At 44.6% G+C, this 26,456-nt stretch overlaps 1 protein-coding gene across 3 annotated transcripts in view; it reads left to right on the top strand.

Annotated features, from left to right (window-relative positions):
- The window catches only part of FANCD2 (FA complementation group D2), a 536,781-nt gene that overhangs the window by 237,673 nt on the left and 272,652 nt on the right, over window positions 1-26,456 (top strand). For all 3 annotated transcript variants that reach the window (XM_029599610.1, XM_029599611.1, XM_029599609.1), the window contains 3 exons: window positions 13,324-13,433; window positions 21,549-21,609; window positions 25,197-25,316. In XM_029599610.1, the coding sequence (XP_029455470.1) occupies window positions 13,324-13,433; window positions 21,549-21,609; window positions 25,197-25,316 (291 nt within the window). The remainder of the gene's footprint in view (window positions 1-13,323; window positions 13,434-21,548; window positions 21,610-25,196; window positions 25,317-26,456) is intronic.

Below are 26,456 nucleotides of genomic sequence, written 5' to 3'. Positions count from 1 at the left end.
TAATGGAGAGTCCGCTCTTTTCGCATTTGTTTTCTTCTGGTCTACAGATCAATCTGGTTTACCGTATTCAATGGGTTCTGTTCCCAATTGGAGTTAGTGATCCAGTTAAGGTTTTAGGTTACTGTATATAGTTAGTTTGGTTTTGATCCATCCTGCTTTGTGACTGAGTAATACTGACGGGCTGAAGGTGGCACCCTGGTATATACAGCAGAGTCCGTCAAAACTTCTCTGTCTCCAACTGCTGGAGGGGAGGCAAAACCCAGGAGTCTTGACTGATCCGAGGTACTACAGGAACGAAAATTATCAGGTGGTAACCAATTTTCTTTTATTGAACATTGTTTTGTCACTGCCCTTCAAAAAAATAAATACTTTTGGACATTGCCAGAAACCATAAATGTAATCGTTACTCTCTGCTCCACACTTCACGCAACTAGGATAGTTACAAATCTTTGCCTTGAACGCTCTATCTTGTGATAAGTAAACCTGCCAAATAAACTTGAATTGTGTCTCCCTTAATACTACGTTTTTTGTGATCTCTGGGATATGCTTGAAATAATATTGGAGATCACTGTTTGTCAGCCTAACTTCCGGCCTTCTAGACCCGTGAGCTGTATTTCTCCATGGTAAGACCGCACCTTGAATACTGTGTACAATTCTGGTCGCTGCATCTCAAAAAAGATATAGTTGTGATGGAGAAGGTACAGAGAAAGGTGACCAAAATGATAAAGGGGATGGAACAGCTCCGCTATGAGGAAAGGCTAAAGAGATTAGGACTTTTCAGCTTGGAGAAGAGATGGCTGAGGGGGGGATATGATAGAGGTGTTTAAAATCATGAGAGGTCTAGAATGGGTAAATGTGAATTGGTTATTTACTCTTTTGGATAATAGAAGGACTAAGGGGCACGCCATGAAGTTAGCATGTGGCACATTTAAAACTAATCGGAGAAAGTTCTTTTTCACTCAATGCACAATTAAACTCTGGAATTTGTTGCCAGGGAATGTGGTTAGTGCAGTTAGTGTAGCTGTGTTTAAAAAAGGATTGGATACGTGCTTGGAGGAGAAGTCCATTACCTGCTATTAATTAAGTTGACTTAGAAAATAACCACTGCTATTACTAGCAACAGTAACATGGGATAGACTTAGTTTTTGGGAACTTGCCAGGTTCTTATGGCCAGGATGCTGGGCTTGATGGACCCTTGGACTGACCCAGTATGGCATGTTCTTACCTCTGGAAAGTCCTGTTGATCATCTAAATTGAGAAGGGCTTTGGAAAATTTAGCACACAAGGGCTTCTTCTGTTTATGTCCCAGTAGAACCATATCTAGTTTACCCCCTGTCCCTAAATGTGGATTTTTAGCAAGTAAGATCAGGATATATAGGGTCTTAGTTGCAAATAAGCAAAGAAATCTTTGGGAGATTTGTTGTGCGGCGGCATCTTCTCTTCACACTTTTACCAAAGATTACCGCTTGGATATCTGGGCCCCAGGGGAGGCAACCTTTGGGGAGAGTGTCTTGCACACGGGTCTTTCGAGTTCCCTCCCAGTATAGAGGGGCTTGGGTACATCTCACTTTTCTTGACTGATCTGGGGTACGTACAGGAAAGAAAAATTGGTTCTTACCTGCTAATTTTCGTTCCTGAAGAACCATGGATCAGTCCGCCCCCATTATTGGAAAGACTTTCTCATTTCTGGACATGGCTAAGCTGGTGGAGCTGGCATATGATATACTCAGATTATTAAGCAGTGTATATAGTTTGGTATGTTTTTTGTGTTCATTCAAGGGGGCCTAGTTTGCTGTGGATGTCCAACTTTAAGTCTTTGCCCAAAATTTATTGGGGTTTGTTAAGGTAGACATCTTGGCTTGGGTACAGGTCAATACTAAGGGACTGCAGGTGGCACTCTCGGTTAAGTAGCAGTGCCTCAAAGTTTGTTCTCTGCCTCCATCTGCTGGTAGGGATGCATAAACCCACTTATCTGGACTGATCCGTGATACTTTAGGACCGAAAATTAGCAGGTAAGAATCAATTTTCCTTTTCCAGGAAACCTTTTTAAAAATTGGCATCGCGTTTGCTACCTTCCAATCTTCAGGAATCATGGCTGTTATAAATGATAGGTTACAGAATATTAATAACAGGTAAGCAGTTTCATGTTTTAGTTCTTTTAGTATTCGAGGATGGATGCCATCAGGTCCCGGTGATTTGTTACTCTCTCTAATTTTTCAATCTGATCTTTTACATCCTCCATTTTCATAGATATTTGTTTTAGTTGCTCGGAATCTCTATCATTAAAGAATGTTTCAAGTGTGGGCATATTCCCAATATTCTCTTCAGTTTTTTTTATTTCCTTGTCCTCCCTGAGTACCCCTTTTGCCCCTCAGTCTAACTGACTCCTTCACAGGCTTTTTGCTTCAAATGTATTTGAAATTTTTTTATTAGTTTATGCCTCACTGGCAAGCTTTTTCTCAGTCTCTCTTGGCATGTCTACGGTTTTACATCTCACTTGCCAGTACTTATGCTGTTTCCTAATTTCATCATTTGGGTCTGTTTTCCATTTTTTTGAATGATGCCCCTTTACCTTTAATGGCCTCTTTTATCTCATCATTAAACCACGCTGGCAGCAGTTTGGCCTCCTTTTGACCCTTTTTAATGCTTGGAATACATTTTATCTGGCCTTCCAAAATGGTATTTTTAAACAACATCCACGCCTCATGCAAATTTTTAAGTCTTGTAACTGCTCCTCTTTTTTTCCCCCTTAATTTTATCATTCTATCATAGTCTCCCTTTTTAAAGTTGTACGCTACTGTAGTAGTTTTACATAATGTCCTCCCTCCAGTAATTATGTGAAATTTGGTTGCATTATGATTGCTATTGTTTAGTAGTCTCACTATGGTAACCCCTTGTACCAAGTCATGCATTCCACTGAGGACTAGAAGTAAAGTAGCCATCCCTCTCATCCATTCTAGGGCCTACTGGTCCATGCAGTAGTCATTTATGGCATTTAGAAACAAAACCTCTCTAGCATGTCCCAATGAGACATTGATCCAATCAATACCAGAATAATAGAAATCTTTTATTACTGTGTTGCAAACTTATTTTTTCTTTTAATTTCAGCTAGCATTTCAGTCTGTTTTTTTTTTTCACTTTGGTCAGTATATATTCACTACTATACTCATCTGACGCATATGGAATTTCTTCCCATAAGGATTCCATACTGCTTTCCTTTCATACAGAATTTTTATCATGCTTGATTCTTTCATCTTTTACATATAATGCCACTCCTCCACCAGTTTGATTTGCCTATCATATTGATATAAATTATATCTTGGTATTGCAGTGTCTCATTGGTTATTCACATTTCACTATGTGTCTGAAATGCCTAAAATGCCTATATTCTTGTATCTACAATATAAATGGGCTCTGACCGATGGCCCGCAAATGCGCAGTAGAGAGCAGCTCTGCTGCGCATGCGCGGAAAAGAGAGCTCTGCCCGACGTGCCGTGCATGCACGGACGAGAGAGCACATCGGTCACAGCGGCGGACGCGGCGTTTTGCGGGCTCCAGGTGATGTGGAGTCTGGCTGAGGCGGACAATATGCGGCGGTATTCAAGTGTCGGGCAGGCCAGCAGCAAGCCCGGTGGTGAGGCACGCGCGAGAGAGAGACCCCCGAAGACCTCTCATCTCCATGTCTGCGCTGTCCAGTGAGAGCGGGGCCGCGCTTAATGGGACCGTGGAGTGGCGGGTGAACAGCTGATGTCTTGCAGGAATATGGGACCCGAGCTGCTGCTGCCACTGGTGCGACAACATCGGGCGAGGGAAGGGGTTGTGGATGAGGTGAGAGAGGAAGGAAAGGGAAGATGAGAGGGGATGGACGGAAAACGGAAGAGAATATGAGTGCATAAGTGGTAAGGGTAAGACGTTCTGGAGAACATAAAAAGAGGGAGTGGAGGAGGGCTGAGGGAGAGGGAAGGGGTTGTGGATGAGGTGAGAGGGGAAGGAAAGGGAAGATGAGGGGATGGCAGGGAAAGGGAAGAGGATAGGCTCTGATTGATGGCCCACAAATGCGCAGTAGAGAGCAGCTCTACCACGCATGCGCGGAACAGAGAGCTCTGACCGACGTGCCTTGCATCTTTCTCCATGGAGACGAGAACCGGCGCGAGTTCATCTCTCCATGGAGACGAGAACCGGCATGAGTTCAGCGCGCGGACAAGGAGTATCGGGGGGGAGGGAGTTGGGATGGGAGGAATGTCGAGAGCTCTGACACGTGCCGTGCCACAGGGGAAGGAGTGAGTCACATAGCGTAGTGACTGAGAGGGGACGGGAGGGGATGATAGTGAGGGATGGGATTGGGAGAGGATGGGGAGTGATTGAGGAGGGAAGGGGAGGGAGTGAGAATGAGGGGGGGAGGTGAGAGTGAAGGAAGGGGGTTTCAGTGAGAGGGGAGGGAGGTAGTGGGAGAAAGAGGGTGAGTAAGACTGAGGGAAGGGAGTTTGAGTGGGGGCAGGGGAGGGAAGGGAGGTGAGTGAAGGAAGGGGGCTGAGTGACCGAGGGGGAGGAGGATGAGTGACCAATGTGAATGAGTGAGGGGAAGGGGGAGTGAGGGAGAAGAAGTGTAGAAGAGTGCCATTTCCGAAAACCGAACCGAAAAAATATTTTTTAATGTAGCCCATTATTACGGGCTTAACGGCTTGTAATGCTATATATTATAGCTCACCAATCTTACTGTTTAGACTTCTGGCATTCGAATACAGATGTTTTAAAGTATATTTTTTATTTGTACTCTTCTTTTTATATTCACAACCTGCTTGTTAGCAAATGATACAGGCAGTTTCGAGTCATTCACATCTGGGTGCTCTTTGTCTATGTCTGTCTGGATTTCTTCACCCTTAATTGTAACCTCTCTGCTATGGTATTCTAAAGTCCCTGTTTTGCAAGTATCTTTGTAAGATACATCCCTCTGAACCATGCGCCTCTGAGTTATTGTTGGCATTTCCCCCATGGTCTTTTAAAAGCTGCTCTATCTCCTTTTTAAATTTTAGCACCAGCAGTCTGGAATCACACTGGTTAAAGAGGAGACCCTCCCATCAGAACAGGCTCCCCCTTCCCCAGAATGCTTCTCAGTTCCTAATAAATCTAAAACCCTCTTTCTTGTACTGTCATCAGCCTGCTTCTGGGGTCCTGTGCAGGAAATGGGGAGCATTTGAGAGTATACAACCCTAGAGGGTTGTAGTAATCTCCCGATCGCAGGGTGCTGCACAGTGGTCATCATTCTGTACCTTAAGTTCCTGAGTCCAACATGGTTCTTGGCATTTTGATCATCTGATGCATCTTGCAGCTTGAAGGGACCTCACTAACTCAGTTTTATAGGCCTAGCGCACAGAATTCCCTGTGAGCACATCCTGATGACGACATCACTGCTTTCATATAAAAGAAGCTCAGTAATCTGAGCTGATTCCTGAGCAACAGGTTTTGTTTCCAGGTTTTCCTGTGCGTTGCTATTCTTGTTGCTTTCACCTGTGTCCCAGCCAGTCCCTTGGCTCCGACTTGTCTGCTGCCAGTCCTGATTTCTTGCTTGCCTCTCCACTGTTTGAACCCACCTGCTCAGACCTCAGCCTTTCTCATGACTTTGAATGAACTCTGTCTGCCTCGATCCTGCCTGACTACACCTCTGCCTTCTGATTCTGTTCTGGTGACTTGGTCCTGATCATCGGAAGCTGTGTCCCCTGCTAGTCTGTAACATTATGTTCTTACCTAAGAGCCTAAATTTAGTCTCCAGAACCTCTCTCCTGAACCTTCCTATGTCACTGCTACCCACATGTACCCCACGACAGTCAGCTCCTCCCCAGCACACTCTAAAAATCTTACCTAGGTGGTGTGTGAGGTCCACTACCTTTACACCAGGCAGGCAAGTTAAGAAGTGAGTCTCATGCCCACCAGCCACCCAGTTATCTACATTCCTAATAATTAAATCACCCACTACAACGTCCGCACTAACCTTCCCTCCTGGGCGTATGGCTCTGGGCACACATTCTGGGTGCAGAAGGATAAAGCATCACTTGGTTGCTTTATCCTTAGGTCCTAGCTACAGCATCCCTTCCTGCTAGTCTCCTGCCAGGTGACCTTGCTCCTATAAAGCAGCAGAAGGGCTGCTTGACTGGAGTTGGGACTGCTCTACTATGTCCCTGAAGGTCTCTTCTATATAGCTTCTCTATTTACCTCAGCTTCTCCAGGTCTGTCACTCTTATTTCCAGAGGTCAGACTTGTTCTTTGAGAGCCAGGAGCTCTTTGCACCAGGTGTATGCATACAGTATCTCACCAACTGGTTGATAATCATACATGTGGCACTCAAGTGCAAAAGACTGGGTAGCCCCTAAATTGTTGCTAGATTTCTATCTGCATCTTAGGTTTTTTAAACTTTAGCAACTCAATAAAATTGATTGAGTTAGGGATATCTTTCAATTTAAGCATTTTAAAATTTGATTAGGGTTTCTAAATTTAGTATCTTTTAAATCAAAGGTTTTTAAATTAATTAATTAATTTGTGTATGACCAGGAACAAGAGTAAAATTAGTCATTGAAATCCAGGTTAATTGTATGTTCTTAACTACTAGTTGACTCTTATTTTGAAGATTTTCCTCCTAACTGGGGGTGGGGGTAGGATTATCTATATAACAAAAAAGTGATGGGGGGTGGGTGGGAATCAAACTAGAGACTAGTTGCCCAGGAACAAATACTCTCGCCTTTTCAGATCAAGTAAGCAACCTTTGTAAATCAACAATTCTAATACTTATAAACAAATACTAACCTCTACTAGTTCACAAAATTAATCCAAAGTCTATTAATCCTAAATGCAGACAATTCTTAACACATGCTAAACAAATACCAGCCTTAAAAACTAACACACAATATACACAGGCAGTAATAGTTTAACCCTGCAAGAAATATTTTTTCAAGATTAAAGCATTCTTTCCCAGCACATCCAACCTAGTACTAGAAGATGAGGATTCTTCAGATAGCACTCACTCTGGAGTGTGTTCCTTAACAGTGCATTATGGCATGATTACTGAACCAGTTAGGTTGATTTTCCTGACTCTGTTTTGTAATGTTTCGAAAGAAGATTGTGAGAGACCAGCCATTTATCTCTGAATCTCTAAATGAGGACTTTCTTAATTTGATACCATCTTTCAAATCTAGCCTGAAAACTCACCTCTTCAACCCTGTCTTTAATAGCTGAACCTTAATTCTTCCTGCTCATGCAATCAATTTATCAATCTGAGCTCTGGGCTATTATTTGTTCTCCCAGAACAAGCAGGATGGTAGTCCTTACATGTGGATGACATCATCAGATGGAGCCCTGTCACGGAATACTTTTGTCAAAGTTTCTAGAACTTTGACTGGCACACTGAGCATGCCAAGCATGCCACTAACCCTGTGGCCACATGGGGGACCCCCTTCATTCTTTTTTTTTTCCGCGGTTCCCTCGCGGTCTAGGAACTCTGTGAAAATTTTCTCACATTTTTCCTCATGGGAAAAAAATTGAAATTTATCTTCCTAATTCACCCTCACCGGGGTCCCCCCATCGCACTCTGTTCCCTCCAATGCTCAGTAAGTGCTTTTCCCACAGTTTGCGGTTAGTTCCCGGCGGCATTCCTCTCGGTGCCAGACGGTCACCGACGCGTGCCTGCCATTTTTTTCGACATGGCGACTGGGTTTAGAAAGTGCACCGAGTGTCCGAGGACCATGTCCATAACGGACCCGCACAATGTATGTGTTTTGTGCTTAGGCCCCTCACATGACGTCCATCGGTGCCCCAGTTGTGCACAAATGACCCCCAAAGGCTGGCGAGCTCGACTGGACAAGATGGAGCATCTGTTTGGGTCAAAAGTTCTGTTCCATCGACTCCAGTTCAAGTTGCACCGGCCAGAGGAGGTCCATTGACATCAGAGACACCGCGCCAGGAACATTGTGGAGTGGGTGACTGTTCATCACCGACCCCCTCTAAGGTATTGGCGGCGTCATCCTCAGTGCCGGAGAAGGATCGGACCGAGCACTGAGGGAAACATAGGCACCGGCACCGACGTGCGTCCCTGCCCGGTGCTGGCACCCATACCGCAGTGGCATCGACTTCCATCGAGCTGCCTGCGAAAAGGGTCCGGGGAGAGGAGCCCCCATCCTACTCTGGACCGGGGACCCCGAGGCGTTCCCCACTGACTTCGGTGCTGGGTACTGAGCCTCCCCAGATCCCTGTGGAGGCACCAGTACCGCCTAGCCTGCCTCCTACCCCAGGCACAGTTTTATTCACACCAGCTTTCAGGGAGGAGTTGGACAAACTAGTCCAACAGGCAGTGCTGAATGCCCTTTGGGGTTTCCAGTCGCCACCGGTACTGGCACCCTCAATGTTCGCACCGCTCCTTGAGTGCCTAGACACGCTCATTGGTGCTCTGCCGACTCAATCCGTGCCATTGGATACACTGCCACAGAGTCGGCCATCGAAACCTCCGCAGGTACTGATCCCCATACCGGAGGACGAGGAGGCGACTCCTGGCCCGATGCCGGAACCTGTTCCAGGGCCATCAGGGCTATCGGTGCCTAAGTGCACCTCATCCGCCTTACTGCCATCGTTGCCGGGGTGCAGCCTCCATCGATGCCTTCTCGCCCTCTCGGCTTTGGTACTCTTCCTCCCTCAGGAGGTCCACCAGGAGAAGGAGAACCTCCCTTTGATCCATGGGAGGATGCATCCTCGGACCATTCCTCAAGTTTCTGAGGAGCTGCTCTCAGAGCCTTCACCCCCGGAGGAAAGGCGTCAGTCTCCTCCAGAAGACCTCTCCTTTGCCAGCTTTGTCAAGGAAATGTCTGAAACTATCCCATTTCCATTAGTGACAGAGGAGGATACTCGTCACAAAATGTTGGAGATCTTACAATTTATAGATGCTCCAAAGGAGGTAATGGCAATACCAGTCCATGAAGCTCTTCTGGACCTTTTGCACTGCCTGTGGGATCATCCGGGTACCGTTCCACCAGTAAATAGGAAAACTGATGGCTACGTACCTGGTTCAGCAAATCCCAGGATTTCAAAAAAGCCAATTGCCACACCATTCTTTTGTGATGGAACCAGCCCAAAAGAAGGCTAAAAGATCCCGTCCACACTCCTCTGCTCCTCCTGGTAAGGAATAAAAGGCTTTGGACGCATTGGGGCGCAGACTCTTTCAAGGGTCGATGTTAATAGCACGAATAGCTGCATATCAATTATTCATGATCCAATATAACAGAAATCTCTGGAAACAAGTCCAGGATTTCACAGACATCCTACCTCAACAACATCAAGAGTCCTTAACCTCCATCCCTCAGAAAGGATTGGAGTCAGGTAAGCACAAGGTGAGAACTGCTTATGACTCTTTTGAAAGAGCATCTAGAGTCTCAGCAGCAGGCATCAGTGCTAGATGCTGGGTCTGGCTCAAAGCCTTAGACCTATGTCCCGAGGTGCAGGATAAACTAGCTGATCTCCCATGTACAGGAGGAAACCTGTTCGGGGGCAAAATTAATGACGCAGTGACCCAGTTGAAGGACCATCATGAGACCCTGCATCAGTTGTCAACTGTCACCTCAGAAGTACCCTGCGTAGCCCGCGTGGCACACGAAGAGACACCAGGAAACAATTCTGTAGACCACGCAGGTATTATCGTCCTGCGTCTCGTGCTCGTCCAGCTTGGGCCCCTCAGATAGGACACGCACGTCAAACAAGAACTCCTAGGGCGCAACCAGCCCTACAAGCTGGTCCTGCCACTGGGTTTTGACTTCTTTCCAGAAAGCAGCAGCCACCCCACCCTGATCCCATGACCCGAGTTACCAGTGGGAGGCCGCCTATGCCACTTGTAACCAATTGGCACCAAATTACAACGGACCAAAGAGTACTCTCCATAATTACCTACGGTTGCCGTCTAAATTTATCAGCTATACCCCCGAACTCCCCATCCAGTTTAGCATGGAGCCGGGACAATTACACAGCACTTCTCAAGTGAAAGCTTTCGACCCTTCTGTCTGCCAGGGCAGCACAGCCGGTTCCCTCGACTCAGCAAGGGAAAGGGTTCTACTCCTGCTATTTTCTAATCCCAAAAACAGACTGGCGGCCTCTGGCCTATTGTAGATCTCCATGCCCTGAACACATTTCTTCACGAAGAAGGTTCAGAATGGGATCCCTAGGCACCATGTTCCCCCTCCTACAGCAGGGGGTACTGGCTCTGCTTTCTGGACCTTCAGGACGCTTAAGCCCATATTGCCATCTTCCCTCATCGCAAATACCTGCGATTTGTAGTGGGTCACGGGCACTATCAATACAAGGTACTTCCATTCTGCCTGGCTTCAGCGCCCCGAGTATTCACGAAGTGCCTGGCAGTTGTGGCTGCACAGCTGCACCACAAGGGCATTCACTTCTTTCCATATCTTGACGACTGGCTCATAAAAAGCCAGTCCAGACAAAGAGCCCTCTAGTACCTCGACCTTACCACAAAACTTCTACAATCATTGGGATTTCTGATCCACTACTCGAAATCCCACTTTACACCGTCTCACCATCTCTCCTTTATAGGAGCAGATCTAGACATTTTGCCAGCTTTATCCGCAGTCGACGAACAGCCTCGGCTCGCCAATTGCTCACATTACTCGGACACATGGCATCAACTGTCCATGTCACCCCAAGGGCACGCCTAGCCATGAGAGTGACACAATGGACTCTAAAATCTCAGTGGCACCAAGCCACTCAGCTGCTTTCGTCCCTTGTCTATATAACGACCCAGCTACATCTGTCTCTTGCCTGGTGGACTCACAAGGCCAATTTACAAACAGGTCTTCCCTTCCAGCAACCAGCTCCTCAGGAGACCTTAGCCACGGACGCCTCCAACCTAGGTTGGGGAGCCCATGTCGAAGGCCTTCAAACCCAAGGGATTTGGACAAAAGCCGAAGCAACTTATCAGATCAACTTCCTAGAGCTTTGAGTGATGCGTTACGCCCTTTATGCATTCATGGACTATCTCTCGAACAAGGTAGTCTTGATTCAAACAGACAACCAAGTTGCAATGTGGTACCTGAACAAATAGGGGGGCACGGGCTCTTATCTGCTCTGCCAAGAGGTGGCGCAGGTTTGGGCCTGGGCCCTGTCACACTCAATACTACTACGAGCCACTTATCTGGCAGGCATGCAGAATGCAGTAGCTGACCACCTCAGCCGAAATTTCCAGTCCCACGAGTGGTCTCTGGATCCCTCTGTTACGAGGAGAATCTTCCTCCGGTGGGGTCAGCCGACCATCGACCTCTTTGTGTCTGAACAGAACTACAAAGTGGAACGCTTCTGCTCCCTACACAGGGACCGAAGGGCATCTACCATGGATGCCTTTGCTCGCCCCTGGAACACAGGCCTGCTATATGTGTACACTCCAATTCGGCTAATCAGCAAGACTCTCATGAAGCTACAACAGGACCAAGGCTCAATGATACTCATAGCTCTGTATTGGATACGCCAAGTCTGGTTTCCCATACTTCTTGACCTATCTGTCCAGGAACCCATTCGCCTGGGCACAGCACCCAACCTCATAACACAGAATCATGGCAATTTATGCCACCCAAACCTCCAGACCCTGTCTCTGACGGCCTGGATGTTGAAAGGTTGATATTACAATCCCTCAATCTTTCTAGTAGCTTCTCTCAAGTCCTTGTAGCTTCACAAAAGCCTTCCACGCGGAAGTCTTACCACTCTAAGTGGAAGAGGTTTACCTTGTGGTGCACACAGAAGGGCTTTGATCCCTTGCCCCACACCGAAACTCTTAGACTATCTCTGGCACCTCTTAGAATCTGGTCTCCAGATATCCTCCATAAGGGTACACCTCCGCGCCATCTCTGCGTACCATCAAGGAATAGGGGATGCCCCGATAACGGCTCAACCCCTTGTGGGTCGCTTCATGAGGGGCTTGATACAGCTTAAGCCTCCTCTATGACCACCAGTCGTGGCATGGGACCTCAATGTAGTTCTTGCACGGCTCATGCGCCCTCCTTTTGAGCCCCTACATTCCTGCGAACTCAGATATCTTACATGGAAAGTAATTTTCCTGGCAGCCATAACATCTGCTCGCAGGGTAAGTGAGGTACAGGCCCTTATGACCTACGCACCCTACACAAAGTTCCTCCTTGACTGGGTGGTTCTCCGCACTCACCCTAAATTCCTTCCTAAGGTGGTAACAGATTTCCACTTAAACCAGTCTATTGTCATGCCCACACTCTTTCCAAGGACTCACACTCAACCGGGTGAGTGAGTTCTGCACACCTTGGACTGTAAGTGTGCACGTGCATTTTACTTAGACCGCACTGCAGTCCAAAGGAAGTCCACCTAACTTTGTTTCTTTTGACAAAAACAAGCTCCGGTGGGCAAGCAGATTCTCTCCAACTGGTTAGCAGACTGCATTCTGCTACCAGCAAGCAGGCCTTCCACTTCAGGGATGAGTGAAGGCACACTCAGGGCCATGGCAATGTCAGTAACACATTATCGTTCAGTACCGATTGCCGACATCTGCAGGGCTGCGACGTGGAGTTCTCTCCACACCTTCGCAGCCCACTACTGTCTTGACAAGGTTGGAAGACAAGACTCCGTCTTTAGCCAGGCTGTCCTACGGAACTTATTCCCAGTGTAAAATCCCAACTCGTCCTACCTTGACCCGCTGTGAATTTCAGACTGCCTCATTATTGCCAACAGAACCCCAGTTGTTGTGCCTGTTGCACATGTTGTGTGCTGCTTGGCCTGCTTCTTATGAGTCGGACTGTAGCTTGCTATTCACCCATATGTGAGGACTACCATTCTGCTTGTCCTGGGAGAAAGCAGAGTTGCTTACCTGTAACAGGTGTTCTTCCAGGACAGCAGGATGTTAGTCCTCACGAAACCCGCCCGCCACCCTGCGGAGTTGGGTTCGATAGCGTTTTCTTATTTTATTTTTCGCTCGTACGTTTTGCTACAAATGAGACTGAAGTGGGACCCCGTGTGGCCACAGGGTTAGTGGCATGCTGGGCATACTCAGTATGCCAGTCAAAGTTCTAGAAACTTTGACAAAAGTATACCGTGACAGGGCTCCATCTGATGATATCACCCACGTGAGGACTAACATCCTGCTGTCCTGGGAGAACACATGTTACAGGTAAGCAACTCTGCTTTCTGTCTTGTGTAGCCATCTTGACTAGATTGTAAACTCAAAGGAGTAGAGATTGTCATTATTTGTCTCTGTACAGCATTGCATACATCTTTTATGCACTATACAAATGATTAATAATAAATTACTCTATCATTTCACAGGATGATATGCACATAGTGATCAGAAAGCAGCTTTCCAGCAGTGTACTGAAATTCAAGCGCATTGGAATTATTGGTGCTGTGATGATGGTGGGCAGCATGGCAATAAAGAGGTAACAGATGCTGGGGTGGCCATGTATAGTGGTACCCTAGGGGTTAGAGGGAGATCTGCTTTGGTCTTGAGACACAAGCAGTGAAAATGAAAAAAAACAAAAGCATGGCAGAGAAGAATGCTGAGGAGTGAGCTAGGGAGTTATGAAGCTATTATTTTTATGTATTGCGTGTGGGGTTAAGTTGGGATGGTTTTTGTGGATGGATTTTCTATTATAGGTGACTGCTTTTATATTTTAGGATGTGCATATGGAAAAATTTTTATTTTTTTGCTATTTTGTATGTTTTGATATTATTTGTATGCTTCATTGATATGTTTTGTAAACCGCACTGAATTCAAATTTCATTGGAAGATTTCAGTACAAGTTTTTAAATAGTTCTGATGGGTGGATTTGATTTTAGTATGTGTTTTTTGGCTATACATTGCCTAGTCAGTTTGATATAGGCAGTATGTTAAATAAATGCATGCTTTATGCAGTAAGAATTTCAGAACATGGTACTGGGCCAATGATCTGGCAACAAAAGTGAGGCGTGGTGTGAACTTGAAACCATTGGAGTTGAGACAGGTAGAAGATAGGCAGCTAGCCATGTGCCTCCTGTGGGTCAGTGTATTACTGAAGGATTCTTCTTAGGAGACATGGGTCTGGAAGCAGACATCTTCATAGCCTGGCATGGCTGATGTTGTAGAAAAGAAAAATTAGTAAAAGCAATAGCTAAAAATATGAGCATATTTATAAAGACATCTTTGCATGGTGTGAGGATGTTTCATGCAGGTTATTACCTAGATAGAGAGGATGATCGTTCTTGTGACATGAGTCCTGTTGACATGAGTGATTAAGTATTGGATGAGTCTTTTCCTGCATGCTCACAGCAGTAGGATAGCCTATAGAGGCTGAGCAATTGTTCTGTGGATGAGGAAGAGAAGGGGATGATTATTTTCAAACAGTCTACATAGTGATAAAGTCTGTGTCTACACTGTACACACAAACTTTACCAATTATTTTCAAAATGAACTTGCATATGTAAGTTCACTTTGAAAATATTTGGATAAGAGGCTGAGTATATTCATATATTCCTTTGCTTAAAGATACCTCTTCAGAGGGTATAACTTACCACATGTATACTAATATACATACTTTTTAAAAAGTACTGACTTGTCCCCCGGAACGCTTCTCTTCGGTGCATGTACATGTCAAACTAGGTTACATGTACACTTTCCCATACAATGAGCATGGGTCAATTTTAGAACATTTAGCAGAATGCCAAAAGTACATCGTTTGTGGTGTAGACGCTTGCTATGAATATTGACCAGTCATAATAGGCTTCATCATGAAAGCAAGATTGCTAGATGATTTGCCTTATTTTTAATCATCGGTCAAAGTCCAAAATAGAAGATAAATTTATTTATTTATTTAAGGTTTTTATATACCGGCATTCATGATAAAATTCACATCATGCTGGTTTACCATAAAACAGTGGTGCATAAAAAGAAAAAACAAACATGAACGGTAGTGCGGAAGAAAGCAGTTACAAAAAACAGGGATGCTTAAACTGGGAGCGGAAGGAAAAAAGAAAAGGTTGAAAGCATTTGAAATATTTACAACGAACAGTTAATTGAGCTGGTTGTGTTATAGAACTTGAAATTGAGGGACATTAGCTGGAGTCCGGGAAAGCTTGTTTAAAGAGCCAAGTCTTAAGTCTCTTCCTGAAGGTTGGGAGACAGGGTTCCTGTCTTAGGTTAGGGGGATGGAATTCCATAATGGGGGACCGGCTGTAGAGAGGGCCCGATCCCTCAAGGTAATGTGTCTAGTGGCTTTGGTTGGAGGAACCTGGAGTGATCCTTTATATGCGTCTCTGGTAGGTCTTGAAGAATTGTGTAAGAGGAGAGGTATTTGCAGGTCGATAGAAGTATGTTGATGAATGATTTTGTAGATAACAGAGATAGATTTGTAGAGAATTCTGAAGTGCACTGGCAGCCAATGAAGGTTTTTTAGGATAGGGGAGATGTGATCTCTTCTTCTGGTGTTTGTTAATATTCGTGCTGCCGCATTTTGTACCATCTGAAGCGGTTTGGTATAGGAGGAAGGGAGACCTAGTAGGATAGAATTGCAATAGTCTAACTTTGAGAATACTATTGCCTGAAGGATTGTTCTAAAGTCCTGCAAGTGAAAGAGAGGTCTTATCCTTTTCAAGATTTGGAGTTTGTAAAAACAGTCTTTGGTAGTTTTGTTGATAGAAGCTTTCAAATTCATCCGATTGTCAATTAAAACTCCTAGGTCTCTCAGTTGCGTGGATTGTGGGTTGCCAGGGTGAGTAGAAGTGATGTTACTGTTCTCGGGAGAGATGAGCAGGAATTCGGTTTTGGAGGAATTTAATACTAAGTTTAGACTAGTGAGGAGGTGTTTGATTTGTTGGTGGCAGTTTTCCCAGTGATCTAGTGTTTTCGAGTAGGTGTCTTTAATGGGGATCAATATCTGAATATCGTCCGCATATAGAAAATTTTTTAAAGATATTTTCATTTGCAGTACATGCAATTAGTGCAGTTAGTATAACTTATCTTATGAACATCACTGTGTACATCGCTGATGGTGTTAGGCTCTGAAGCCATAAATTGTCAACTCGCCCGACATGGGTCCATGTTTCGAACGCTACAGTTCTTTTTCAAAGGCTAAAGATCAGCGTTGTATTTGTAGTCCTTAAAGATCTAGGATTTCAAAACATGGCCGTACCGGAACTAATTAACTGCACTAATTGCATGTACTGCAAATGAAAATATCTTTAAAAAATTTATCTTCTAATTTGGACTTTGACCGATGATTAAAAATAAGGCACATCATCTAGCAATCTTGCTTTCACGATGAAGCCTATTATGACTGGTCAATATTCATAGCAAGCGTCTACACGACAAACTTGATGTACTTTTGGCATTCTGCTAAGTCATATTTGTATCTTGCCACAGTAGTTAAATTTATTATTGGGGATCACGTGATTGATTGTCAATTTTAGAACAGCCATTTACACACACACACAACCTGGTTTTATGCATGTAAATGGATTTCAAAATTGCCCCTAAATCCTTTAATGCAAAGGTCTCCTGGATAGGGGAAGGGGCCCATGAAGAGTGTTTTAGCAGGCAAAAACTTGAGCTACACTACACCATGGCAATCTACATGGACAAGCAGGACTATAAGCCACACAAATGGGTGACCTTAGCTGACACTGATATGGAAAATGTTCTTTCGGATCTTAGAAAGAACAAGAAGGTCTTTCTGAGCATGCTTGGGGATTCCAGTGCAGCTGCACAAGTCGTCTCTGTTATTGTCGTCGTCTTATGTGAAAAGAGTAGTTTTTACACACTTTCCTTAAGCCACCTGCGGTTTTTATTCATAATTTTGCTTTTTCATTTTGAAGTGTTTTATTGCTTTTCGTTAATTTTTTAAATGTTTGCTAGTCTCAAAAAAAAAAAGTTGTAATTATTTTTCTTAATCTAACTTTCTAGTCAGGATTAAAGTTTACTTAGCCTCAGAGCCCTTTGTAGTGTCGTACATCAAAACAAGATTCAAAAAGTGTCTCCGAAGTTCCTAAAAGATGACCTTGGTGGACTGCCACAACCAATTTATTTTCTGTTTAGGCCCGTCCCATCATGATCCAAATTGCAGCACTGGTGCTTGGAAATATCCAAGAGCTATTAATCCAGAGGTCATAAACTGAAAAAATTCCTCAGTTCTCCACAATAGTCTGGTTCACCGAAGAGGATGCCATCAGCAGTTGAGGGGCCAGCACCTAAATCAAAAAAGGCAGACTGTTCTCAAACTGCTTGCCATAACTTGGATAAATTTCGGTAGAGATGCCATTCCCCCTTTGCTAAAGAGAATGTGTTTCCTTATAATCCCACCAGACCAGACAAGTCCAGACGTATGGGTTTTCCTCACTCTACCAGTAGATGAAGACAGAGAACAACTTTTGTGCTCACATCACCCTATATAAGACACTGTGCCACCTGGAGCTCCTCAGTATTCTCTGTCTCCAGCAGATGGTAGAGGTGCAAAACCTGCAGTGTGGACACAAATTTGCTCCTGGGGATTTTCTTTCTTAAGGGTGTCTGCCTAGTTAAGTGGCCCTTTTCTGACTTGATCTGTGTTCATGAGGGGGGTGGGGTTTGATAGCCAGTGGTGTTGGTTCCCTTTAACGCTCCTGCTCCCCATCCCCCCCTTTTGCGGTGTGGTTCATTGAAGGAGTTAAGGGTCCCACAAAAGGAAGATATGTTCCGGTGGAATAGCCAGTCAGGAAAGTAGCTTTTCTTTTTTTGGTAAAATTTAAAAAAACCAAACAAACAAAGGTGCCTTTTAGTAGTGATTATTCTGCAACCCGGGGAAGGAGTATCTCCGAGCATTTCTTTATCAAAATTGGTTGGGGGATAGCTGGTGGTGAGTACCTGACTCAAGGTCAAGTTCCAGTGTCTAGGAGAAGGGCAGTCCCGCTGAGCATGGGAAGTGCTGTTCCTTCTGCGGTGGCTGACTCAGTAGTTCCTCCTTCATTGGTTTTTGGCATGGCTGCAGCAGAGGGGAGGCAAGCTTGATCAGTATTCTTCCCTCTGCGAAAATTGTCTCAGGCAACAGCTTCATGGGGCTGAAAGTAGCAGCAGTAGCAGAGCCCAAGACGGGTGCTGCTGGGGAAGATCTGTTAAAGCTGGGAATGGTGACCAATTTGTCATCCAAGAGCAACAGTGGCCATATCATGGATTCCTTTTCTGAATCACCGGTTCTTATTCCTGTAGCACATGTGGGCAGGGAGTGGGAGAAACTTAACAAAGGAGAAGGGTCTGGGGCACATGACCAGAGATTGGATGGAACTGCCCTCATCAATTCCATTCTTATCAATTTTTGATATGGTACTTTTGCACTAAGCCTTCAGCATGAAACAGGGCTTTGCTTCGCACCAGTCCTCTTTTAGTCCTGTAGCTCTCTAGTGGCCCCAGGGCACCATCTTAACCCACAATACTCTGGTGAGAAGCTGACCTGGTTTTGGCGATGGAGTCAATCTTGTAGGGTCAAACTTGCTTAGGGAAGTTACGGCAGGGGTGCAAAATGGTGACACTGACTCTGATAAATCTCCCTACAGCAGGGGTATTTCACTCATGATTTTATCGACCTCTATCATATTCCCCCTCAGCTGTCTCTTCTCCAGGCTGAACAGCCCTAACCTTTTTAGGATTTCCTCATAGGGGAGCCATTTCATCCCCTTTATCATTTTGGTTGCCCTTCTCTATATCTTTTCCAGTTCAGCTATATCTTTTATGAGATGTGGCAACCAGAACTGCATATGGTACTCTAGGTACAGTCTCACCATGGAGTGATACAGAGGTATTATGACATTTGGTATTTTGCTGTAGATCATGTCCTCTTTAATTGGCCTATTCCTCCCTTACTTCAGTATCTCTTAAAACTGTCTGATTTAGGTTTGAAAATTAGCTTCATCAGAGTTCATATCCATGCCATAACAGTTCAAAAAGAATTTCCATCTCATGGCAAACTACAGTTGCCAGATTGATGAAAGACCTAAACAATCTTAAACCTCCAGTTGGAGATCTCTCTATTCCTTGGGATCTAATTATAGTCCTTGCTCAGCTCATGAAATTACTTTTGAGCCTCTAGTGATAGCAGAATTAAAATTATATGTGTTATTTTTAATAGCAGTATCTTCTGCCTGCAGAGTAAGTTCATTACAAGCATTAGTCTCTTACTCTCTTTATATTAAATTTACAACAGCATAGTTTTGAAAACTTGTCCTGAGTTCCTATCAAAAGTAAGAAGCAATCCAGTTCCTTGTACTGCTGAAGAGCTTTGTTATTGGTAAAAGCTGATTGTGTAACTGGGTTTAAAAAAGGTTTGGACAAGTTCCTGGAGGATAAGTCCATAAGCCATTATTAAGGTGGACTTGGGAAAATCTGTTGCTTATCCCTGGGATAAGCAGCATTGAATCTATTGACCTTTAGGGATTCTGCCAGGACTTGTGACATGGATTGGCCTCTGATAGAAACAGGGTACTGGGCTTGATGAACCTTCGGTCTGACCCAGTATGGCAAATCTTATCTTCTTATTTGTAAAGGACTAAATCTTCTAGAAAGTCTTCACAGCTATTCATCTCCTTCAGTACAATCAGACAATGATATTCATTTATGAAAAGAATTCCAACTGAATGGATTTCAGATTTGCATTTCTTATTGCTATATTCAGTGAGGAAAGCAACTTCAAAATAAGGTAAAAGCTTATCTTATCAGGGCTGCAGCAGCTTCTTTAGCATATCTTGGCTTTGCTTCCATAAAGGATATTTGCAAGGTGGTCACAGAATCTTCTATCCTCTCCTTCACAAATCATTACTGCCTAGAGAACACTTCACATCAAGAAAGCAGTTTCAGCCAAGCAATCATCAAAAGCATATTTAATTAATCCCTTCAACTCTTCCTTCAACCACTAGCATAATATGGGTTGCATGTTCTTTGCTGAAATAAGAAAATACTTAGGTTGGGAGACCCCACTTGTTTGGCTGATTGTTGTTCTGCTTGTCCACAGAGAAAGCAAAGTTGCTTTCCTTTAACAAGTATTCTCTATAGACAGCAGGACAAATCAACCACACAATCCCACCCACCTCCTCTTACATTAGATTGGTACAAAAATGAGGAGACGCGTGGTGGTGGCTGCTTGGGAACCCCCGTGCATGCTCAAAGACCAATAAGGTCTTTCTGATTTGTCTTGCTGTCTATGGAGAACACTTGTTACAGGTAAGCAACTTTGCTTTTGTTCTACCAAGCATCATCTTCCTGGCAGCAGGGTGCAGACAGGGTACTTGTGAGCGGTTGCAAATCACCAAAAAATAAAGGGGTAGATTTATAAAATTACATGCGCGCGCGTACTTTTGTTCGCGCACCAGGCGTGAACAAAAGTACGCTGGATTTTATAAGACACGCACGTAGCCGCACGTATCTTATAAAATCCGGGGTCGGCGCGCGCAAGGGGGTGCACATTTGTGCAACCTGTGTGCGCCGAGCATGGCGCGCGCTGCCTGTTCCCTCCGAGGCCGCTCCGAAATAGGAGCGGCCTCGGAGGGAATTTTCCTTCCACCTCCCCTCCCTTCCCCTACCTAACCCACAGCCCCGGCCCTATCTAAACCCCCCCCTACCTTTGTTGGCAGATTTACGCCTGCCGGAAGCAGGCGGAAATCTGCATGTGCCAGCGGGCTGCTGGCGCGCCATCACCCGACCCAGGGGCTCGTCCAGAGGCCTCGGCCACGCCCACGGGCCGGCGCCATGCCCCCGGACCCGAACCGCCCCTGACCCCCGGGCACGCCCCTCCCCGCCCCTTTTACGAAGCCCCGGGCTTACGCGTGTCCCGGGGCTGTGCGCGTGTCAGCGACCTATGCAAAATAGGCGCGCCGGTGCACGAGTGCCCTGCGCGTGTAAATCCGGCCGGATTTACACACGCAGGGCTTTTAAAATCCAGCCCAAATAGAATTAAGATCCATGCTTTCAGGTTCTCATAACAATAAAGTACGATTTCTTAGTATAGCTCTCTGGTGTTTTATGCAGCATTACAGGTGAGTCTCTAATATCACCTGGAATGAGGCACCATATAGTTCAGACTCCATTTCCTGTTCTGGACCTGGGCATTTGGTTTGGTTGTTCAGATTAGGCCTGAAACTGCCTCCACCCCCCCCCCCCCACCCCCGCCAAAACTTGTGAAAAAACAAAACAAAACAAAAAAAACCCCACCAACATATGCTAGCCTTGTTGCATGCTGTGCAGACTCTTGACACCTGAGATGATGGAGTTTAGATTGTGAGAGGGGAATATTTTTTGCTTTTCAGTTTTTCTCCTCCCTGAATGTTTCATCTTTCTCTCCCAGTTCTCCAAAGCACTATCTGTGACTTACCCTTAGTGGGAGTTCATCTGTCATGTGCAACAGCCAAGAAAAAGGCATTAAATAGCTGGGTGTGCTGGGGGAGAAAAGGCAGTCCCTTCAACCTTCCTTTCTGCTCTTGGGACTTGTTCCATTCTTCTGTTTTGTAGGTTAATAGTTTTATAAACATAATTGTAAACATAAAATGTAAATTATTTTCAGTAATAAACCTGAGAGACAGCAGTCTCAGAGAGTGCTCCTCAGCAGTGAAGTCTACAGACAGGTGAGTGACCCTGCATAGGAGAGGGAAGGATGTGAAGTGATTAAGTGTAAGAATGCAGATAATATTAGGTATATTTAAGTATACAGGAGCATATGCACTAAGAAAAGTTTGGGAAACCTTGTGCACTGAGAGCTAATTATTTGTCATGTTGGGAAGTGATAGTTTTTGGTTGAAAACTTGCTTTTGGAACAGTCAAGTAGAAACTGCAATATCCAGAATGAGATTATACATATTTATTTATTTATTTATTTGTACAGCGTTTCTATACCGTTGTGGAGAGAACTATGTCTTTATCTCTACGGTTTACAACATATTAAAAAAACAATAATAAAATTCATAGTATGGAATAAAACTTACATTAATCAGACAATGTAAATAACATAAGTAAGAACAAGTAAAAACTAATTAAAAAATATAAAAAGGAGGAAATAAAAAGTATAAAAATAAAAGTCAGAATTATTAACTCTCGCTCCAAAAAAAAAATCAAATCATAAAAAAAATCAAATCATATCATACTGGATCCTTTGCATTCCTCATAGGAGCAAAGGGATCAAGGCAGGGCCTATGCAGAAATTTTAAGGTGTGATTAGAGGACAGACCATAGGAATTGGTACTATTGAGCATATCTCAGAGGCTGGTGGCACCATATAGCCTAGGGGTGAGCAAACCTTTTGCATTTAGTTGGGACCCCCCGAGATGGGTTAGTGTAGCACAGGCTTTTACAGTCTGGGGAACTGCTAAGCATGATGGTAACCTGCACGGCAAATATTACCATAAGTTTGCTGGGCAGACTTGATGGACCATTTGGCGCTCTCTCTCTCTATCTATATCTCTCTCTCTCTCTCTCTCTCTCTCTCTCTCTCTCTCTCTCTCTCTCTCTCTAGATATAAGATGGCGCAGGCTGTCCATTGCTCCTACCATGTGACAGAGGCCGGCCAATGGCACCGATAGCCCCTGTCACATGGTAAGGGCCACGGGCCATTTTATTTACTGGCAGCTGACGGCCCGAGAGCGGGAGATCGCTCCCGGGACCCCCCGCTGGACCACCAGGGTCTTTAGGCAAGTTTTTTTGGGGGGGTCAGGAGGGTGAGGGATTGTAATTAATTAAATCTTAAGGGTTGGGGTGTGGTTTTATTTTTCCCGGTTCAGGACAGCTGAAAAAAAACAGCCCGAACCATGGGAAATGAAATTTCCCGCGGCTGGCCAATAACAAAGGCTGAACCAAAATGTTCAGCCAAATCACATCTCTAGATGATATATATGCAAGTACACATACATATTAGGGATGTGCATTCATTTGCAACGAAATAGGAAATAGAGACGATATTTCCTATTTCGTTGCATTTCGGGGTGGCGACAAAACGATAAGAAAACCACACAATTTTTAAGATGGCGCCGGCCGTCCATTGTTCCTACCATGTGATAGAGGCCGGCCAATGGCACCGATAGCCCCTGTCACAGGGTAAGGGCAAAGGGCCATTGGTGCCATTTTGATTAGTGGCAGCAGATGGCCTGAGAGGGGGAATTCGTTCCTGGGACCCCGCTGGACCACCAGGGAATTTCAGTAAGTCTTGAGGAGGGAGGGGTCAGGCAAGTCTTGGGGGGTTGGGAGGGGGAATCGCAATTAATTAAATTTGAAGGGTTGGGGTGGGTTTGGGGTTGGTTTTTTTTTGTTTGTTTTTTTAACAACCCCCCGTTGTAATTCATTACATTTGAAGGGTTGGGGCAGGTTTCGGGCTTCGTTTTGGGGGGCAGATGAAAAAAAATTGGCCCGAACCGCAGAAAAACGAAACTTCCTGCTGCGTGCCAATAACGAAGGCCGAATCACATTTCTAATGCATATATGAAGTGTATTTCCCAGGCAACCACACTGCCAACAGTGCTCAAAAGCCCCCATTTTGTTTCTCTTCAAGTTGCTGAAAGGAGTAAGCTCACAGGCACAAAGAGGCAGAGACCCCGTACCCAGACAGACACAGATAAACAGACAGACCACAGACAGACAGAAATCAAAAGACACTTAAGACACAGAGACCCCACACAGACACACAGTTACCCTATACCCAGACAGGCACAGAGAGACAGGAACCCAGCACCTAGACAGGCATGGCCATTCCATACCGAGACAAAAACACACACACAATACCCCCAGACAGAAGACAGACATACCTCAGAGAGAGACATAGACACACCACACTCACAGAGAGAGAGAGAGAGGCAGAAAAGATCATATCACACACGCAGACACAGATCACATATATAGACCAAAGCACACTAGATGCACACACGCACATGCCATACAACAGACACAGACCATATACCACAAAGGTAAAGGCTGGAAACTTTTTTTTTTTTTAGGTGCCAGCCAAAATGTTTTAGGAGCTGAGAAAAACCATCCCAATCTTCTCAACCTTTTTTTTTTTTTTTTTTTTTTTTTTTTTTTTGCATTATTACTGTTTTCACAATTTTTTCTATTTTTCTTAGTTTGATCATCTTTTTAAAATTTTTTCATGGTTTGATTTGCTTATTTAACTTTTTTTTACACGTTTTGCTTTTATCCCTTCCTCCACCTCCTCCCTCTCTCCCCTCCACAACCTCATTCTCTGACTTCTTCTTTGCTCATTCCCTTCCCCAACCTCACCCTTGCTTTTCCTCAGGTGGGCAACAGCTTTGATCTCTCTCCTTGGATAGTGATCCAGCAGCAGTAGTAACTCCTTCTGGGCAGATCTTCCTGGATAGTGGAACACTGTAGTGGCCGTTTCCATATCCAGTTCTGCTACAGAGTAAGCAGCTCCCTACCCAGGCCTGCCATAGCAGAAGAGGCTCCTCTGCCTGGCCCATTGAAAGAGTCGCATGACTAAGCTTACATTAATGTCACTGCGTTCTGGCAGCTTCCTCCCTCCTGAGCTTGCAGTGCTTCCATGGCTCCGAGACTCAACAACTAGCCATTTATTTCTTCCCTGATTGGGCAGCCAGTGTCCTCCTTCAGGATTGCTCAAGCCCTTCCTGGGGAGCCCGCCCCCCAGTTTGCTCACTCCTAATATAGACTCATGGATTTATTGAGACTTACGTTTTTGCAAACAAGAGTTATGTTGTCAGATGCCAGGTGTTATCCCTGTGTCACTGCCATATTGTGTAGTTGCCAAATGAGCACAGGAACAAAAAATCAAGTCATTTTGTCACATTAGTTGGCCATTAATCAGGCGAATTTTCATATCTTTTTACAGAATGACTAAGCACCCTTCCTGACAGCACAGTATAGTTATGAAAGCTATAATGTAGCTGTCGCATTTTATGCATACTAAAACATTTATACATTGTTAGAATGACAATCTAAGCAGGTCTTGTGCTGTCACTGCATGCCTAGCAGTCAGATGCACCAGTTTTTATGTTGCTGGGTTCTTTTGATTTAAGCACAGCAGAAACTGATGTCAGGGCCTGATCAAACACCAGTTGTGGAAGGTTAGTAACCTGTAGACTAGCAACAGGTGGGATACTCCACTTTGTGAAGTGAGGAAACTTTATGCAGGTAACAAGAGATGAAAGATTGTCCTCTGCCTCTGTCATTCTTGCCTTTTGTTTCTCTTCAGGTGACAGCCTTGCTGGAGCTGGTGCGCTCCTGCAGCGAGCAGTCTCCTGAAGCTGCGGCCCTCTACTATGATGAGCTTGCCAGCCTGGTTCACAAAGGCAGTTTGGACCAACAGGTGATGGTGAGTCTCTGTCCTTTCCTAGGACCCACTATGTTACAGCAGCAGGATTTCTTAGAACAGGGGTTACCAACCTTTTTGGTTGTTCAGATCTTTTTTTTCATCTCCCCAAAATTTCATAGACCTACAGCTCATTGCCATCATTTTCTCCCAGCATACACCTATCCCTCCACCAAGCCCTGACTCTTCCCTCCCCCACCTTCACTTCTTTTCCTCCTCAGCTCCTCCCACCCAGCCTTCCCTTAGCTCACACTTTCTTCCTCCCACTCCCTGGCAGTGCATATTGGAGTTAAAATATAAACTCACAGCTATAACGATTCTATGACTTGTGCTAGAACTAATGGATCTAGGGTAATTTTTGTATTTGAGTATTAACTGTTAAGTTTTGGACACTTAGATGTCAGTTTAAAAAATATAAGGCACATAGGTGTGTGGCACCAAATGCATCTTGAAATTACTTGCTGAGGCTGTGCTGGAGAAGATACTTAAAAGACCTATTGCAGCACAGGCATTCAGGGGCTGACATGAACTGGGCTGCACTTTGTCAGCAGGTTAAATCCTGCTTACAGAAATCAGCAGAGGAGCATAGGCTTCCTTAAATGGGAAGAAGGTCAACAGTTGAATATCCTTTTTTATTTTAAATAATAATGAAGCATCTCCCTGTTTTCAAGTGATATTTAGGGTAGTATCTCCTTGGTCTTCCCAAACGGCCATAAATTAAACAGCACTAAGGGGGGCATGGTATATTTATTTATTTAACTCTTTTATATACCGACATTCATGAAAGAAATTTCATAATCATATTGGTTTACAAGGAACAGGGGTATTATAACATTAACGATAACGAGAATAGCAAAAAAGTTACAAAAAACAAGGTATCATGGGAACTTGGGACTGAAAGAGTATAAAACAGAGGTTTAACATAGTTATAAGCTTAACAAATAGTGTACTGGGTGTGCCATGGGTCACGTGCAGCGTATATCTGGGATGGACTGTGCAGCAGCAGCAATGGATTCTTGTATGTGGTGGATAATATGTTGAAATCTTCAGCTTTGAGTGCAGCAACAGCCAAGAAAGCAAATAGAATGCTAGGAATTATTAGGAAAAGAATGGAGAATAAAACAGAGCATATCATAATACCTC

Source organism: Rhinatrema bivittatum, chromosome 4 (assembly GCF_901001135.1).
Source record: "Rhinatrema bivittatum chromosome 4, aRhiBiv1.1, whole genome shotgun sequence".
NCBI lineage: Eukaryota > Metazoa > Chordata > Amphibia > Gymnophiona > Rhinatrematidae > Rhinatrema > Rhinatrema bivittatum.
The sequence above is the reverse complement of the archived record's forward strand: the minus strand, read 5'-3'. Positions and strand labels throughout refer to the sequence as shown.